The sequence below is a fragment of the Onychostoma macrolepis genome, chromosome 11 (genome assembly GCF_012432095.1).
Source record: "Onychostoma macrolepis isolate SWU-2019 chromosome 11, ASM1243209v1, whole genome shotgun sequence".
NCBI lineage: Eukaryota > Metazoa > Chordata > Actinopteri > Cypriniformes > Cyprinidae > Onychostoma > Onychostoma macrolepis.
Window position 1 is genome coordinate 17,007,640 of NC_081165.1, and position 18,787 is coordinate 17,026,426.

Below are 18,787 nucleotides of genomic sequence, written 5' to 3' on the forward strand. Positions count from 1 at the left end.
CTCACCCACCAATCAGCATCCTCCTCTCCGAGCACCACCAGAACCTCACCCTCATTGAAGGTGAGCTCATCGTGATGATCCGCCACACAGTCATACATGGCTTTAACACGCTTCAGCTTCGACTTCATCTGAAAAAACAAAAACAAGAAGTTGCAAAAACTGTATCATGTGGCTTCTAAATAATATAGATTTTTTAAATAATTTGTTATAGGAAACCACAAGCATGAGGAACATTTCAAGGAACGCCTGCATCACTTGATGTCTTTCCAACAGCCAAAGACAAACTAAATAAAATAACATTCCTCCAGCCCCTCCAGCTCAGACCAGCATTAATTCCCATGCGGATACAGACTGGTTTAAGCTGGTTTGGTGCTGGTAAACTGACTGATGTAAAACAGCTGGGAAAGGTGAAGTTAGAAGCAAAACACACAATGAGTGTGGAACATGTGTCATTAAAGACTTGACTAACGGGTGCTTAGAAAACAATAAAACATTGTAACACGGTGTGCATAGGAGACTATGACAAAAACATTAAAATAATGTACTGACCCAGATTAAATAAATAAAAAATTTCTTAAGGTTCTTGCTTTCTTCTAAGAAAAAAGACCCAAGTGAAGTATATTTTGATTTCTCCTTCAGAAGAAACATCTGAGAACATTAAAACTCCTGAGCTATGAAAGAACAAAGTGTGAGCAATATGATATCTCTCTAGTTCATGCTTTCTGTTCTCACCAGAGTTTTTCTGGGCAGTGGGTGAGGAGCAGTGTGGCAGGAGGAAGAGGAGCTGCCGTTAGTCTCCAGGCTGAAGGAGCGTGGGGAGGTGGGGGACAGGGACAGGGACAGGGACAGGGCCGGGGCATGCCGTCCGCCGCTGCTGATGGATTGTGGGGTTTGGTACAGAAAGTGAGACGAGCTGCTCTCCCCATCTGCTCGAAAGCCTGCTGAGAGAGATTACAGCCACAACACATCGTAACAAAAACCATGAGCCGTGATAAGCAAAACAACTTAACTGGAAACAATATAGTGGAAAGATAACTGGACAGTTAAAGAATTACCTCGTTCTGGTAGCTCAGATAGGGAGTTGAGAGTGGACGTGGTGTATTTGGGAGAACCTGAGCTGAAATAGAAAGTCTTACAATCAGTATGTGTCACAATACGACACAATATACTGTATTGCATTGTACTGTATTATATATAAACAATGCAGTTTACTGTAAAAGTAGCATAGTAATTTCTTTAGTAGTGTATATATATATATATATATATATATATAAAGACTGTTACAAAAAAACATTCTTTTAAACTTTCTGTTCATCAAAGAATCCTGAAAAAAGTCACAATTTCTACAAAATATTAAGCAGCACAATTGTTTTCAACATTAATAATAATATGGTTCTTAAGCAGCAAATCTGCATATTATAATGATTTCTGAAGGATCATGTGACACTGAAGACTGGAGTAATGATGCTGAAAATTCAACTTTGCCTTCACATGAAAAAGTTACATTTTGAAATATATTAAGTTAGAAAACAAAGTTGCAAGTTGTAATATACATCACAACATTACTCTTAATCAAATTAAATAAAATGCCAGTATAAGAGAATTCTTTTATAACATTTTTAAAAATCCTACATATCCCAAACTTTTGAACGGTAGTATATACTGTATATTTTAACATTAATATTGATTTATGTTTAATATTTGCATTTTCCAACTTCCTAGCCAAACAAATAATTCTGTTCCTTTACTTGCCAAAGGCAATTTTTGCTCACAATTGCCAGTTTCTTAAGTATCTTGGCTAAATGATTATATGTGACCCTGGACCACAAAACCAGTCTTAAGTGTCAATTTTTCAAAATTGAATAAATAAGCTTTCCATTGATGTATGGTTTGTTAGGATCGGACAATATTTGGCAGAGATATAACTATTTGAAAATCTGGAATCTGAGGGTGCAAAAAAAATCTAAATATTGAGAAAATTGCATTTAAAGTTGTCCAAATGAAGTTCTTAGCAATGCATATTACTAATCAAAAATGAAGTTCAGATGGTAAAAAATTTACAAAATATCTTCATGGAATATGATCTTTACTTAATATACTAATGATTTTTGGCATAAAAGAAAAATGGATAATTTTGACCCATACAATGTATTTTTGGCTATTGCTACAAATATACCCCAGCGACTTAAGACTGGTTTTGTGGTCCAGGGTCACATATTTGCCTGCTAATGCTTTTATTTTAAAACACTGTGAGAAGTCATCATTTGTGGCTCCAAAAAGCACTTACACACACTTCTGGAAAGGTGAGTCTGGACCACCGAAGCTTCTCGGACCTGCAGGTACTCCATAATCTGTACACAAGAAAGTAAAAAACATGAAAATAAATTATGCATGCAGGGTTTTCACACCTATTGACCAGTGAATGGGAACCATCTGACATGCATTATTCCAGATTTGTCACATACCTGTTGGTCCCTGCCGTGTAGAGTGGGGGCTGGGGGGCATCTGAGGGGCGGGCTCAGAATAGGTGCGCTTGTGTCGGATGATAAGAGGGGGAGGAGGGGTTCGTTTCTTACTGCTGCTCACATCATGGGATGTCCAGCCATCAGGTGAGCTCATAGGAGGGGGAGGAGGGGGAATGTTTGGAGCTGGAAAGGACATGAGGAGAGTAAACAAGACTGTAGAAGAGAAGAGCAGAGAAAAGAAGAGAAGTTTCCCACCTCTGACTCGAGGTGGCAGTGGCGGTGCGGGCGATGAAGGGGGTGGAGGAGGGGGACTGTCGAGGCTGCGTGTCTGAGAGTTGGGACTGGCGTACACCTCCCTACGGTTTTCTCCCCGGGCCATTGCCAGCCTCCGACCCACGTTGAACAACCCCCCTCCACCGTGAGAGGCAGAGCTACTGTGATACAAGCTGAACGGCCGTCCTAAGCGCTCCTTCTTCACTGGGCCCATCTACAAAAATGGACCATCACTGTTACACATTGGACAATGAATTGCATGATACGCAAATAAATAGTCTTCTTATGTTGTTACCTTGTCATCTAGGTCATCGTCACTCTCATAAAGGTCATCTTGCCGGAGTCTCCACTCATACTCCACGTGCACGTGCATGTTGAACTGGTTGTTCTGTGATTGGTGGATCTGAACATGACACATCATTAATTTGATATGTGGATCAGTGACTTTTTGACCAATTTCTTTTCATGACTTTTAGGTGTTTGTTATTATTGGGTAATATATTTTTAAACATAAGTTTGTAGAGATTGCTGGGGTATTTTTCATTTGTCTGCAGTAACACTCCTTGGAATACTTAAGTTTAAATAATTACTCTTGTTAGTGTAATCTATGTTTGTAGGCCAAAAAAAAAAGTTCTACAAAAACATTTTCTTTTTTTCAAAAATTATGTACTGGGGTCAGAGATATTTTATTCTTTATATAATATGTTTTTTTTTTTTCTTTATACTTTATTTTTATTCATTATATGTGACCCTGGACCACAAAACCAATCATAAGGGTATGACTTTCCATTGATGTATGGTTTGTTAGGATCGGACAATATTTGGCTGAGATACAACTAATTGAAAATCTGGAATCTGAGGGGCAAAAATCTAAATATTGAGAAAATCACCTTTAAAGTTGTCCAAATGAAGTTCTTAGCAATGCATATTACTAATCAAAAATTACGTTTTGATATATTTACGGTAGGAAATTTACAAAATATCTTCACGGAACATGATCTTTACTTAATATCCTAATGATGTTTGGCATAAAAGAAAAATCGATAATTTTGACCCATACAATGTATTTTTGGCTATTGCTACAAATATACCCCAGCGACTTAAGACTGGTAACGTGGTACAGGGTTACATATAATACTTTTATTCAGCAAAGATACATTAAATAAAAAGTGACAGTACAGACATTTAAAATGTAAGATTAATTAAGATTTCTATTTTCAATAAATGTTTTTTATACTTTAAAGAATCCTGAAGAAAAAACAAGAACAACTTTTTTCAACATTGATAAAAACAATAAAGGTTTCTTGAGCATTAATTAAGCATATTAGAATGATTTCTGAAAAATCATGTGACAATGAAGACTGGAGTAATGGCTGCTGAAAATTCAGCTTTGCCATCACCGGAATAAATTACATTTTAAACTATATGAACATAGAAAGCAGTTTTTTAAAATCATAATTATATTTCACAATATTATAGTTTTTTACTGTATTTTTGACCTAATGAATGCAACCTTGATGAGCATAAGATACTTTCAAAAACATTAAAAATCTAATAGACAAGTTTTGAATGGTAGTATATGGTTCGGAAATACATTTTTATTAGCAAAAGTAATTATAGCTAGTTATATTATAAAATATATTACTTTACATTGTGATTTCCAGGCATGGAAATGTCACAAAACTATTAAAAAACATTTATAGAGTAAATATATTCTTTTCAGTCATGCCATCACCTTGTGAATGATTTTAAAAAATCTCTATCCATTCATCACAAGTGTCTGAAAAGCTATTGAAATGAATCGGCCAAAAGGTGTGGGAACCCCGCTTATAGAAAAGACCATGACCTTGATGTAGCTGAACTGTACAGCACTTTTGAACATTTGATTAATATACAGGTCACGTCACACCCACATGAATATCCTAGTATTAAAGACTTGCTTTAACAAGTTACTGCTGAAAAGCTCTTTGACTCACCAGCTCCTCACACAGCGTGTGCTTCAGTCTGCGAGCCATGTCCAGCCCCGTCTCTCCGTTATCATTCTCTATCACAGAACAGCAATTATCATCAGCACAATGACCATCCTGCTCTGTAATCAACTCCTGACGAATGAGACAACAGCCAAACCAAGCATCAGAAGAACACGGCGATCCTCCTTCCTTTAACAATGACTAATACGATGCTGACAAAACCCTATATAGTATCAATTAACGTTAAAGCTGAAATGTGTGACATTTTTTATGTTAAAAACCTTCTCCTATTACAACAGAGATAACTTAAAATTAAAAACTGGACAAATAAACCAACATATTATTATGCATGAAACAACTCAAAGCAAAAACATCTGTGGTTTTAGGGTTTGAGGGTCCCACTCACTGAAATGAGAGTTGGCCTTGGCTCTGAGCAGAAGTTTAAGGCACTCGGTTTTATTGTGCTGACAGCAGTAATGCAAAGCAGTGTTCCCCTTCACAGTCTGAGCATCCAGATTATTACTGAAACAGGAAACCAGAAGAAAAGGCAGTTATGATGAAGATAATCCACATGTGAATCTGCTTAAGGCCACTTTCAGAATATCAGTGCCATTTTTTCTAACTGACCAGTTGTGGAACAAGAAGTCAGCCACATGAAGTGAAGTCCTGTCAGACAATAGGACGGCCAGGTGCAATGCAGTTTCCCCCTTTTCCTGTCAAAACATAATATGCAATTATATTTAAAAAAAAGTAATAAAGAGGAAGGAGCCAAGATCTACAAGTAGGTAATATATTCATGTACAAGGGACAGTATTTCATTTACTCACCCTCATGTCGTTCCAACCCTGTATGACTTTCTTTTTTCTGGGTAACGTATTTTGAAGATATTTTGAAGAATATTAGTAATTAAAGAGTTCGGGTGGCCTGCATTGACTTCCATTGTATGGATAAATATACAGTGGAAGTCAATGGAAACAGAACTGTTTGGTTACCAACATTCTTCAAAATATCTTTTTTTTTTTTAAAAGAAAGCAAGTCATACAGGTTTGGAACGATGTGGGGTACAGTTGATTTTTAGGTGGACTATCATTTTAAGCAGGAAATGTATATCTGCTGACCTGTAGGGGACATGGCAGTGGCAGGCTGAAGTCCATTCTCTCAGCGTAAAGCTGTAAGAGGCTGAAGACATCCCGATTGTGCACAGCGTCCTGCAGATATTTGCGTTTTGTTTCCGGCGAGCCGCAGCTACGCTGTGCAAACTGCCACTCTATATACTTTGAGAGTATGAAGTCCTTACGTATGGCCCTGAAAATAACACCAACTATTTTAATATGCTGCCTTTTATTGGTTATCAAACATGGCAGAGGGAATTAACAGATGTCCAATACCCAAAAAATGTGTTATTGTTTTTCATCCAGTGAAATTGTAAAACTTAATATCTCTGCCAAGTCTACTAGCGCATTACAAGCCACAGATGGTAAGAGACAACATAACTGGAGCTCTCATTAGTGCAAATCTCCTCTCTTTTCAGGTTACAATGTTGGGCAGATGTGGGCTGAAACACTACAGAGACTGCCATTAGGACAAAATCCAGCTCTGAGCTCTGAGACAGACACCAGCAGATAACAGCTGTGAGAGCTCTTAAAGGGGCCACGCTTTAAGAGTACGCCTGAAGCCAGCTCAGTTATGTTAATCAAAAAAAAAATCCAAGGATTCTTGAACAAAAAACAGCTGTTATTCAGTTTTACATGACAATTTGCACCCTCTCTTTGACCCTTAAAGCTGCACAGGCTATTTTTGCTGCTGTACCTTTTAGTATTACAACTACTATTTAAAGGTTTGGGGCCAAGAAGATTTTTTTTCTTGAAAGAAAGTAATACTTGAATTCCACAAGGATGCATTAATTTGTTTAAAAGTTACAGTACAGACATTTATAATGTTACAAAAGATATCTATTTCAAATAAATGTTGCGCTTTTGACTTTTCAGCACTGATAAACTATAAGAAATGTTTCTTAAACTCCGAATCAGCATATTAAAATGATTTCTGAAGTATCACGTGACACTGAAGACTGGAGTAATGGATGCTGAAAATATAGTGTTGACATCTAAACAAGGAAAATCTTAATTTCCATGTTTAGTCTCACTAAATCAATATTTTCCATACTGTGCAAATGACTGTAGTTCTCCAAAACGGGGTCAGGGTTGGGCGGTGATGGTAGAATGAGAATCCGGAATGAACGTACAATGGAGTGATCTAAACATTTCCTCTTATATTTCATCCCTAAAGAAGTTATGTTATGAATATGAATGTTATTTCAGGGCTCTGTGCAAGAATCTAATAATAGCGCTATTCATTTAGGGCAGCTAGTGTAAACAACCATACATTCTTCCATTGTTCGCGACAGCGGGGTAAATCAAACTGTTCAGTTTGAAGGTTAAAGTAATTTGGATGTTCCTCAGCTTTTAAATTACTTTCATGAATGATCAATTTAAAACAAATTTAAAAGCTTTGCACCATCTGCAGACAGGTTAATTGTGTACAGACAGGTTACGGCCAGCCCAGTCAAGAAGAGTGCTCTTTTGCAGGGGAAAAAAAATCATGATTGAGAGGGAACTGAGTGGTACGAATGCTATGGGAAATGCTAAAGACACCGGGTGCTATGGGGACACAGAGACTCCAAGAGCTGAAACCATTTGGCTGCCATTTGAAGAGCTATTACAGGGCTGCTCATCACTCACATGTCACTCTCTGCTGATGGCTTCACAGAGGGACCGGGAAGGCTGGCCTCCACAATTTCATTAAAACCTGAATTCCCCACGTTTCTTGCCAACTGAGGAGCAAAAGAGAGAGAAAGGACCATAAATCTGTGGGTAGTGGTAAAGATCATAACAAATTGCTGATATTGTCATACTGTGAAAAACACTGTCTCTATACATGAACGCATTAAAGACGTCAACCTGCTGCAGTAAATAGTGCATGAATTAACTGTAGATCCTCACCAGCAATTCTGAAGTGCCTAGTTTGTCTAGAGAAAGCGACTGAATACGTGAATAGTGTACACCCATTTCCCGATGGATCCCTGAGCACTCAATACACGTCAGGATCCCCAGGTTTATAGAGATCCAAGTCGGATCTGAAAGGAAAGAATGTAAGGAAAACACATTATCAGCTGCTTGACAGTCTGGGGTAAATGAACAATAAATACAACCTGATTGACAAGATTACCCATTTTACATCCCTCATGTTTTTAGCATTGAAGTATAACTCATTTACAAAGTACAAATAGAGTATGTTTAAAAAAAAGTTCAATATCTAGTAACCAATAGGGAGCCTCATGAAAAGTTACTGTGAGGTCAGATGTTATTGTTAACTAAAGCTAAATCTAAAAAACTAAAACTACTAAAAATAGTTTTAGAAATGTTGACTTGGCTATTAAAGATATATTAAAACTAAATGGGAAAAAAACAAACCGATAAAAATGACAAAAGCACATAATTTCTAAACTACTGAAATACTAACTTAAACTAAAATCAAAATGAAAACTGAAAATATAACAATAAAAGGTCATTCAAAATATTAATAATTACTATAATAACACTGGCCCAGTGTAAAAGAGCTCCAGTAATATTCAATGGCACATACTCATGCTTTTTAAAGTTGCAGCTGAGAAAAATCTGAACTCTACAGCCAAAACATCAGCATTTCTTAGAGGAAACGTGCCAATAAATCCTGCAGGCCGTTAGCTCATGTTCACTCACTGGATTCTAATTTAATTAAACATGATTTATGCACAGGCATTGGAAAAAAACAGCATGAACCGAGGACCAGCTCAGGGTGCTAGGTGGGGCCCATTTCCAAAGCAGCTGTTTGCTTAAACTGCTTAGTTTCCATTTCCAAACCTGTTTTACTCCAACTGCGCTGTTAAAATAAATACTAAGAACTCTATCATATAAACACGGTCTGTGAGAATTGTTCATTCCCCTTGACTTTAGATTTTTGTGGCTAAAAGTTGACCAAACTCCCTTTTACCTTTTGCTACATTTCTTTTTTTACAGTCTTCTGGAACAACATACCAAACCTATTAATGATGACTCACAATGTTATAACCACTGTACTAAACAAGAGTGTAACAAAATATTTAAGACTGGGGGAAACTAAAATGTAAAATCTTAAGAGCTGGAAATTGAAAAATGCAGCTATTCTGAACAGTGTTTGCTGCCCTGGTACCGAATTATTCGAATATTCATGTAACATGGTAGCATAATTCTTTAAAGAACTCCTTAATACTTAAAGTGCATGTCCAAAAACATTTGTGTTACTGTAAACACTTTATTTTTTCACCTGGGGCCCCACAGTCGCAGCAAACGTTGTTTCCAGGCATGCGGCGAATATCCTCAGTGATGGCTCGTGTCAGATCCTCAACGCTGTTTTCCCCACTTGGCTTCCTCTCATCCAGAGCCACATTTAGAGCTTCCTGCTTACTGTTTGTAAGCACTGATATCCACCTGATATTTTTAGTAACGTGCAAAAATAAATACAACCATTAGAGGGCGACAATAAACTTCAGATTGAAATAACATCAGTATTCCCAGGTAGCACCATGCATGAAAAAGTCATTTGTGACTAATAATGCTCCTGCTCTAAGAGGTTACATCAGAGTTCATCAGCGGTTAATGAGAAGATGCCCTCGGTCACAGCTCAGGGAATTTTGTAAACAGTGCAAGTCTTTGTGCAATTCCATTTAGTGAATAAACTCTCTTGGATTCATTTGTTAAAAGGCGCGGTATAATGTGACTATCGATAATCTCTTCACTCGCTCCTCTTCAACTCTGACATTTAGCTGAAGATGGAAGCCTGGGCTGTGATCTGACATGGGAAGCGCTTCAATCATTGTACAGACAGCCACATCAGAGGAAGAAATGTTACATATTTTTCTTTCTCTCCAAGAAAGGAGGCTCTGTTACGTTGTCAAGATGGAAAGGTCAACTTGGGAGAGGTGTGTGTGCGCTGAAAATTATGCAAGCTCTTTCCTATCTGACGCCGTCCACACATTCTCATCTGACAGTCACATGGGCAGACTGAGACTCAGGCAGATCAGTGTCTGGCAGAGTAAAAGCATTTCTCTTTAAAGAGCCTATGAAATCAGCGTATTTATTAAGTAGTGATAAAACTCACTTTTATATACACAAGCATTAAAAGAAGTCTCTTGTGCTCAAAAAGGCTGTGTTTATTTGACCAAAAATACTGTGATACTCTAATACTGTGATTTTGTTTTCAATTTAGAATGTTTTCTGTTTAATATATGTTTAAAAGTAATTTATTGATGCAATATTTAGGTGCTTTTATTTCTTCTATAATAGTTGTATTTATTGCTTCTACAGTAATTATTTATTCTATAATATTCTTATAATAAATGTAAGTGTAATTCTATAAACATTTATTTGAAATAGATTTATTTTTTGTAACACTGTAAAAGTCTTTACTGTCACTTTTGATCAATATAACGTGTCCTTGTTTAATAAAAGCATTAATGCCTATAAACCCAGACTTGTAGTGAAATGTAGTGTTTATCTCTTACGGGAATACTGACAAAAAAATTGGTTTATGTCCAATCAGATGCTCATGAGAATCAGAATGCACTGTCTCTTGCATCCAACTAGAAAGTATCAAATCATAGTTCACAACTGGGATGTAAACTAAACCCTATTGAAAATTTTGGAAACACTTTATTTTAAGGTGTCCTTGTTACACGTTATTATAATAACAATAAATTGTGCATAATTACATGCAAGTAACCCTAAGCCCAACCCTAACCATATAGTAAATACATGTAGTTAATGAATATTACTCAGTACTTAAATGTATAATTACACTGTGACAAGGACAGCTTAATATAAAGTGTAACCTATTTCAACAGGAAATACAGTAATGCATTATTTAAAAAATCTCTGTATTAATTCAAGACACATTTTGTGCACAGTTCTAGATTAATGTAGTATGAAAAAAATAGTTTTCGTTGCTTTTTATTGCTTGGATTTATGTGCAATTATGTTAAAATGACTCATCTAAGTACATTAATGCTTGAGTGGGTTCTCTAAGGTTGAAATATCAACACACCAAATAGGGCCATTTGAGGAACATTTGTTGCTGTGAATAAACAATAGAAATACTTACGCCACACAATCAGATTCATCATCAGCCAGAAAATGGTAAGTGCGATTATCTAAAAAAAAAAAAAACAACCCTCATTATTCCTTGCAAATTCACAATTCCTCCTCAGCTGGCACCAGTTAACGTGTAATCAGCAAACAACCAGGAAAGATAAAACAGCTTTGAGGTCTTTTGTTAAAATACAAGTGGCAGGAAAGAACGAACTATTTGTGCTCCAGTGTAAATACTTAATTTAAACAGTGCCCTGTTTTCAGAAAAACCTGCCTTTAGTTCAAGGACTCCAGTATTGTATCGCAAAATATGTCACGATTGTTACATAACATAATAATGACACTAGAGACCTGAGGCCAGAATAATGCATGGATGCATGCGGATACAATTAAGCAGTTCTCTTCACCAAAAATAGCCTGAGGCTGGTACGCTTCAGCTTGACATGAAGATCCTGAAATCTACCTTTGATGGGGTTTATTTTCTATTATATAACATGGGTCTGAGCTCTTGGTTGAGGAATGCTGAGAGAATGCATGGTTAACTCACGTGAGATGAGGTCAAAGCATTTCTTGTCTTCCAGACTTGGTTTGACTTGGCAGGTGAGGAGATTCAGTTTAGCTGGTGATTTATTAGGCTGCAACAAAAGGATAGCACATCATCACAAACATATCATAACTAATCATAACATTAATTTACATCTCATTTGTATTGCGTATAAACATAGGTTTCAGCCGTCGAAAATGCACATAACCAAAACATAACATAACATGGAAGCATAAAATGTAAAATAATGAGATAAATATAAGTATTCATATACTGTAAATAAATAAAAATATTATTAAAATTAATAATAAAGAAATATAAAGAAATATAAAAATATCATGTGACTGAAATTCAGCTTTGCCATCGCAGAATTAAATGACATTTACATTACTATTTTTATTGTATTTTGATCAAATAAATGTAGCCTTAGTGAGCAAAAGAGACTTGAGACTTTATAAACATTATAAATCTTATAACACCAAACTTTAGAACTGTAGTGTATAAAAAAAAAAAAAAAAAAAAAAAAAACTGAGCAAACTATTCAGAGTCCAGTGTGTCATATTCAGTATCCAAAAAACTTTACAAAATTTAAAATGACAGATCCACACATTACAATACTACAATACTAGGTGTGAAATGTCATTTTAAGGTGCATTGTTTGATATCATATGCATGTTTTTGACAACAAAAATTTCCTAATTGGTCTGCATAGACCTTACAGATTTCTGAGAAAATCTGTTATTTTCATTTGGTAAACTAAAAACCCGAAGAGTGCTTTACTAATGTTATACCATGTTTTACCATGGCAATATAGCTTGTATAGCACTGTAGAACTGAACACATATCCAGGATGAATTTACATTTTATCACAGAAACCAGCAGAAGAAAAAAATGCTTACTGCTGGATTTACCAAGAGCAATGTGAGTACTCACAGTTCCATGAGCGATGGTAAGATAGCAGTTCTGCACGGAACATTTCCTCTTCTGCCACATCTTCCTCAACCTATCAGAGAAATGAGATTACAGCACAGCATCCACATCACATTCTCCTCAATCAACCCACAAAGCTTTATAGTGAATGCAGAGACAGATACGTGTGTAACTCCCAGCACAGCGTGTCCTACAGCACATAAATCATTTGAAACGAAGGGCTACCAGAGCACTTCCGAAAGGATTTATCAGGGAAATCTTAATGAATGAGTGGATTATACTTCATTTTTGAAGGATGCAGCATCCGGGGACAGAACTCTGATAATATCACAACCATTTGCTACAACATTCATTCATTTACCCATCACTCCTCTTGTAGAGGTAGCCTGCTTTCTCTGTGCCATATTGCTTGTTGCCTTGAAGCTGATGCATGCTGTACACAGTCTGTCTGCTTAGGGAATCCTGCACAACAGAAACACAAACAGGAATGTTATGGCTTATATGTGGTGCCCAAAAAGCTTTGTTAATTTTAATTGCCTCTATGCATGGGATATTGCACAAAACAGGGATAGGTAGTGTTTCATTTTATTTCTTTTTTGTTCTTGGGAACACAAATGTGCCCTCTGCTCGTTTTAATAGCATGAACGTTGATGGAAACCAGGGGGTTTCTGCTCCAAAAATGACAAAGAAGTAACATAAAGGTACCATAAAATTAGTCCATGTAACTATGATAGGTCACAGTTCACTTTTATTCTATGGAAAAGAGCAGTGTGAACATTGTGTGAAATATATTCTTTTGTATTTCATGGAAAACGGAATGTCATACAGGGGATTGAATGATAACTTACGTTTCATTTTTAGCTGATCTAGCTGAATGTAAAATCTAAACTACTCAAGCTGAGGAGAAAGTCACACAAACTTCACATCATTCATGCAGAGAGGTGCTAACACTAAAAGGAAGTACCAGCTCACACTTTTGATGAAGAGTCAATACATGCAGGAAATGCAAAACTGATGAAAGTCAATCATGCAATGAGTTTAAATTATATAAAAAGAGGAATATTTGGGGTTAAATAATGTTAACAGGACATCATTTCAAATCATACCTGAAATTTTGTAAAAAAAAAAATAATAATAATAATTTGATTTTAAAGCTGCAGTCCGTAACTTTTTTTGGTTAAAAATGATCCAAAATCAATATTTGAGCAAGTACATAACCAGCCAGTATTCAAAACTATTACCTTACTTTAACCCGATTCACAACGGTTAGTTTATAATAGAGTGGTACGAGTAGGTTTTCGCAGGAAATTTGAGCATGGCGCTGCGTCATTATATCACGTCTGTAAACATAAAGAAGTTGTCCCGGCTACTAGGCTATCGCATGTGAGGATCCTGCAGGTGGCGGATCGTTTATAGCCTTTTCTCACAGCAGCTAGAATAATTAAATTTAGCATTTTGATGGCGATTGTAATCCAGAAAGGATTATGTGTTTATGAAACACACGTGAATGAAATTAAATTATATTGCAGTTTTAAATGTGCTTCTGATTACAGATAGCCTGGGATTACACAAGATTTGTATTTTAAAGAAAACCAGTTCGAAGGGAGAATAATTTGCTTTTTGGGTTAAAAGAATTTCTTAATATGAAATTCGAATGGCATGACAATTAGATATTAGACTGCACAGAAATTGAAATCTACACGCTAAAACACACTATACTCATAGTGACGCAATGCTGATGTTGTTAACATGAATAATTTGAGAATAAAGTATAACAATAATAATACTTTGCACAGTTTGATGTGATATGAGCTATGTTTAACCTGAAATATTCCAAATATCAGCAGCTTTCAGAAAACAAAAACATGCAAAAGATACATTCTTAGTGATAATGTCAAATGCTAAATTTTTTCAACTACAGTGGGAAACATGAGGTGACAGTTCACATGCAAGTGTTCATGGTTAATTACAGCAGTTTGATAACATCACATGTTAATTTAAAAAAAAAAATGTCTCGACTTACTCTCCTGGACTGCTATTTTGTCAGTGAAGAATTTAGAAAAACAATTATATTAATAGCTGCTCTTCACATTCATTCCAGTCAATTTTTTTTTTTTTTAATTATTGTAGAAGATGATTGACAATAACAAATATACATTTATTTCCCTCCACCATAATCCCATTAAATACTTGAATAGGACTAACAAATTACTCCTTAAGACCCTGTCTATTTATTACCCTGACAAATAATATATACCACCATGCACTGCAACATAAAATGTTATTGATTTTCCTGGGCTGAATCAATAGTGGTGGGTGAACTCTGAGACAGGAAAAACATAGAGCATAGCAGTGGGTTAAACATACCGTAGTCCTATACATTACACAACTGAACACAGAGCTGCAGTTTATTATACTAGACACTGGGAAATAGTCCTTGTGACAACTTGCCCCTGTCTCCACTATACATATAAGCTTTCAATTACAGTAAACCATACAATGCAAGATCATATACAAAGGAAGTGTTAGAAAAACCTGTTTAGAATTTGTAAACTGAACAGCTGGGAGTGTAATAGGTGAAAGCATGCATGAGAAATTTGTGCAAATTCCAAAGCAGGAAAAATGTGCGTGCCAGTGGAACGGGAATGAGGTGCAAATAGAGTGTCATTCTTTACCTCTTTGAATTCGGGCTGCAGAGCCGGTCTGAGCTGATCTCTGAGAGAACAGAGCTGTCTCTTCTCATCATCCTGCTTATGTTTGATCTATATAAACACACACACACACACACTTAAATTTCTCCAAACACATCCTACACATCCTCTCCTCCTTGTACATTCCTTCAGCTGTGTTTTTCTAAGCGTGATTACTTAGGCTTTGGGTAAGACAATGGCCCTTTCATTAAGTTGTCTGTCACTCACAACTTCACTGCAGCTGAAAGAAGGCGTCTGCTTTATCAGCCATAAATTTACTGTTACCAACTGCTTACAGCGCTGATTTTTCTCTGATTGTGTCAGTGTGAGGTAGAGCGGCGGAGGCTGGTAACCTTGATGTGCCGTGATTAAAACAAACAAAAGTCGCTCTTTTGTGGCTCTTCATGGTCTAGAGAAAATGTGATAAAATTTCTGGCAGCATTCATTTAGTATTATTTATAAACTATTATAGTATGTATTTATATTTTTAATTAGCTTTTACTTTAATATTTCTATTTATCATTGCAATTTTAGTTTATTTTATAGTTTTAGTTATGTGTTTTATTTATTTATTTAAATTTTCTTATTTTGGTTTAATTTTTTATTTCAGTTTTAGTTTAGTTTTCATTGAGGTTTTTCATCTATTATTTATTATTTATTTTGGCTTTATTTCAATTAACAAAAATGTTGTAATAGTTTTAGTTAACGAAACTTAAGAGGGATTTTGGACGCTTGTCAGCTGGTTGAGCTGAGATCAGCAGAATAACCAGCTAGACCAAACCAAGAATCCAAATAGACTAGCTTAATCTACAATAGGATGTATAAAGAAGGGTTTTTCAGCAGACTGAAATTTTATATCTAATATTCTGGGTTTGTTAAGTAAAAACCACTAATACTGCAATGTGAGTCACTTGGCCACCTTGGTTACATCAGTGTGGGTGTACACATATTGAAATGATTGACCTAACTATTTTTAGCCTACAAACTATTGATCTGGGCTGACTATACAAAGCACGTAGAAGGAACATTGAGAATGCACTGTGTTAGCCTGAGGGATGATGGGATGCCATAACAATGCAGAACAATTGCCCAAAAGTCATTTGCTGCTCAGCATGAGCAATCTACTTGCTGAGATTGAGATATATTTGGCTGAGAATGAACAAAGGATGTGAAGGATCCTCAGTACTTTTCAATTTAAAACTAAAGACTTGATTATGAGATGGTATATGAAGAAATATTAATACACTGGGAATCTATATGATAGCATGGACTGAGTGATTGGGGCCAATGTCATGCTCATCCTGAGCTTCATTGCTGCAAAGTGAGATGTGTTCTGAATACCGATTAGCCGCTCCACCACATGACCATACCTCCCATAAACACACACACACACAGGGTTGATCCTGTTTGCCTGAATGGATTTTGAGTATACAGGGTCTAATCTATCAAATCGCTTGACAAATTATATACAGGTTATCTGTCTGAATTATTTAAAGTCAGTTTAGATTTCAGGACCTTTTTATGCATTCTGACCTTTCCTCAAGTAAGCCGTTACTCCCTAAATGATAAATGCCCTGCATTTACAATTGAAATGTCAGTTTAGTATAATTGTGCTAAATTTACAAGCTAAAGAGCTGTCAAGTGATAAAACTATATGGACAATTCTTCCCTATTTCAAACCATAGTCTTAATCACATTGTACTGTAAGATATGAGCTAATGGGATGGAACCAGGTGGGTAATAATAATAATAATTATTAGTAGTAGTAGTAGTAGTAGTAGTATTGTTGTTGTTGTTGTTGTTGTTATTGAAATTAGTAATAGTAATAGCAATATTCAATAATAATAATAAGCAGAAGAACAAAAGTAATTTGACAACAACAATAATTTATGACAATATACTTTTGTAATTTTTATATATTTTAATATATTTTATATTAAATTGTATTCAATTTATATGACATTTTAATATTTTATTTTAAATTATATATTATATTATTAATTTTTTATTATGATAATATATATATTAATAATTATATTAATTACAAATGCAAATATATTTAGTAGTAGTAGTAGTAGTAGTAGTAGTATTTTCTCTTTCCCTTTCATTCAGGATTACAATGCAGTTTGATTAAACCTGTCACCACTTATTTGAGGTTTGGGTATTTTGTGTATGAAGTCTTTGGCAACACAAAAGCATAAATGAAAATTAAGAAAAAAAAAAGAAAAAAACACCATAGGGCTGTTCAACCTTATTTCTTCCACTTCCATAAGTGTGATTGCAGCTGATTATCATTTTAAGTGGGATTTGTGCCACAACATGTCATCTGTTCCATACATTAAGAACATATCTGTCTAAGCAGCAAACATGGGCAGGATCACTCACAGCACTCAGATGTCCCGTAAGGGAATCAATGTACTGCTTGAGTTTTTCCGTTGCAGCCAGACACTCCTGAAAGAAACTGACAGGAGAGAGAAATTTTAATTACAAATCCTATAAACAAAACAGTGTCAATTGTCAAGGAATCTTTATTCCTCTCTCATGCTTTTTTACAATGGTTTCGCACTCTCTCAAATTCCAGTCACACTCAAAACAGCGTGACAGACTCGAATGTGGAGGGATGCGAGTATAAAGCAAGGCAATCAGTCACACCACACACACATTTAACACTGATGGTGATGGTGCCAAGCCGGCACAGGTGTGCTGCCCATCCCACAGATTTTCTTCACACATGACTTTATTCATTTTGCTATGGTATGGTTCATGTCATTGGACAGATCTATTGTTGGAGACTGAATATCTTGCTTTATGAGGAGTTTATGGGGAGTCCATATTATTCCAAAACCTTTTTTTCACAGACTTACTTGCATTGAGAGTGGTAGTGTTTGATGAGGTTCTGTAGCAGGTCTACTCCTTTCTTGGTTTTAATTTCATTTACTTTGATGAGGTACTGTTTACAAGGAAAACAACAAATGAGATTTAAAGAAATTATTATTTCTATTCAGCAAGGACACATTAACTTGATAAAGGCTTTTTACATTGTTATGAAAATTCTTTTTCAAATAAATCCTTTTTAACTTTCTATTCATCAAAGAATCCTGAAAAACAGCATCATGGTTTCCACAAAAAAATATAAAGCAGAACAACTGTTTTCAGTATTGATAATGATAAGAAATGTTTCTTGAGCACCAAATCAGCATTTTAGAATGATTTCTAAAGAATCATGTGACACAAAAAGCCTGGAGCAAATATTAAAAAAAAGTAATAATATTTGACAATTTTACTGATCTTAGTGTATTTTTGATCAAATAAATGCAGCCTTGGGGAGCATAAGAAAGTTCTACCATAAACATTAAAAATATTACTGAATATTCTTCACTATGTAAATTAAATATATATTTTTTTTATTAAAGTTACAAAAGTTTTTATACAAGGGCAGTGAGATTTTCTCTTTTTTGTTGTTTGATTAACATGAAGGACAGACAGCAAGAATATTAGACTGCTGTCACTTTAAGAGCTGCCCAGATTCAGTATACTGTTACACGTGTTTTCTTTCTCAGCTGTTTGCTTTCACTTAAGACCTAAATTACTGTGCTTATGAGTTTACGTGCAAAGACGGGCATTTTGACACATACAAGCGTGTGTATTTAACAATTCAAAGCCCATAAAGTGGCAAAAATAACTCAATAGTTCAATACTCTTGCGCTCTATGAGCACCGTCTTCACATGCACGTGCCTCTCTGACAGTGCT

At 35.6% G+C, this 18,787-nt stretch overlaps 1 protein-coding gene across 4 annotated transcripts in view; it reads right to left on the bottom strand.

Annotated features, from left to right (window-relative positions):
* The window catches only part of unm_sa1614 (un-named sa1614), a 35,335-nt gene that overhangs the window by 3,665 nt on the left and 12,883 nt on the right, over positions 1-18,787 (bottom strand). Inside the window, exons 7-28 of one of the 4 annotated variants that reach the window (XM_058790565.1) lie at positions 17,901-17,986; positions 17,422-17,497; positions 15,022-15,108; positions 14,370-14,381; positions 12,708-12,808; positions 12,350-12,419; positions 11,420-11,507; positions 10,886-10,934; positions 9,053-9,216; positions 7,711-7,844; positions 7,450-7,541; positions 5,827-6,013; positions 5,336-5,421; positions 5,115-5,230; positions 4,715-4,782; positions 3,034-3,141; positions 2,721-2,952; positions 2,466-2,648; positions 2,288-2,351; positions 1,056-1,117; positions 733-938; positions 6-128 (exon numbers count right to left, since the gene is read on the bottom strand). In XM_058790565.1, coding sequence (XP_058646548.1) covers positions 6-128; positions 733-938; positions 1,056-1,117; positions 2,288-2,351; positions 2,466-2,648; positions 2,721-2,952; positions 3,034-3,141; positions 4,715-4,782; positions 5,115-5,230; positions 5,336-5,421; positions 5,827-6,013; positions 7,450-7,541; positions 7,711-7,844; positions 9,053-9,216; positions 10,886-10,934; positions 11,420-11,507; positions 12,350-12,419; positions 12,708-12,808; positions 14,370-14,381; positions 15,022-15,108; positions 17,422-17,497; positions 17,901-17,986 — 2,394 coding nt within the window. Of the gene's footprint in view, positions 1-5; positions 129-732; positions 942-1,055; positions 1,118-2,287; positions 2,352-2,465; positions 2,649-2,720; positions 2,953-3,033; positions 3,142-4,714; positions 4,783-5,114; positions 5,231-5,335; positions 5,422-5,826; positions 6,014-7,449; positions 7,542-7,710; positions 7,845-9,052; positions 9,217-10,885; positions 10,935-11,419; positions 11,508-12,349; positions 12,420-12,707; positions 12,809-14,369; positions 14,382-15,021; positions 15,109-17,421; positions 17,498-17,900; positions 17,987-18,787 lie in introns of all 4 variants that reach the window. The other 3 variants (XM_058790564.1, XM_058790567.1, XM_058790566.1) reach the window with 3 other exon arrangements.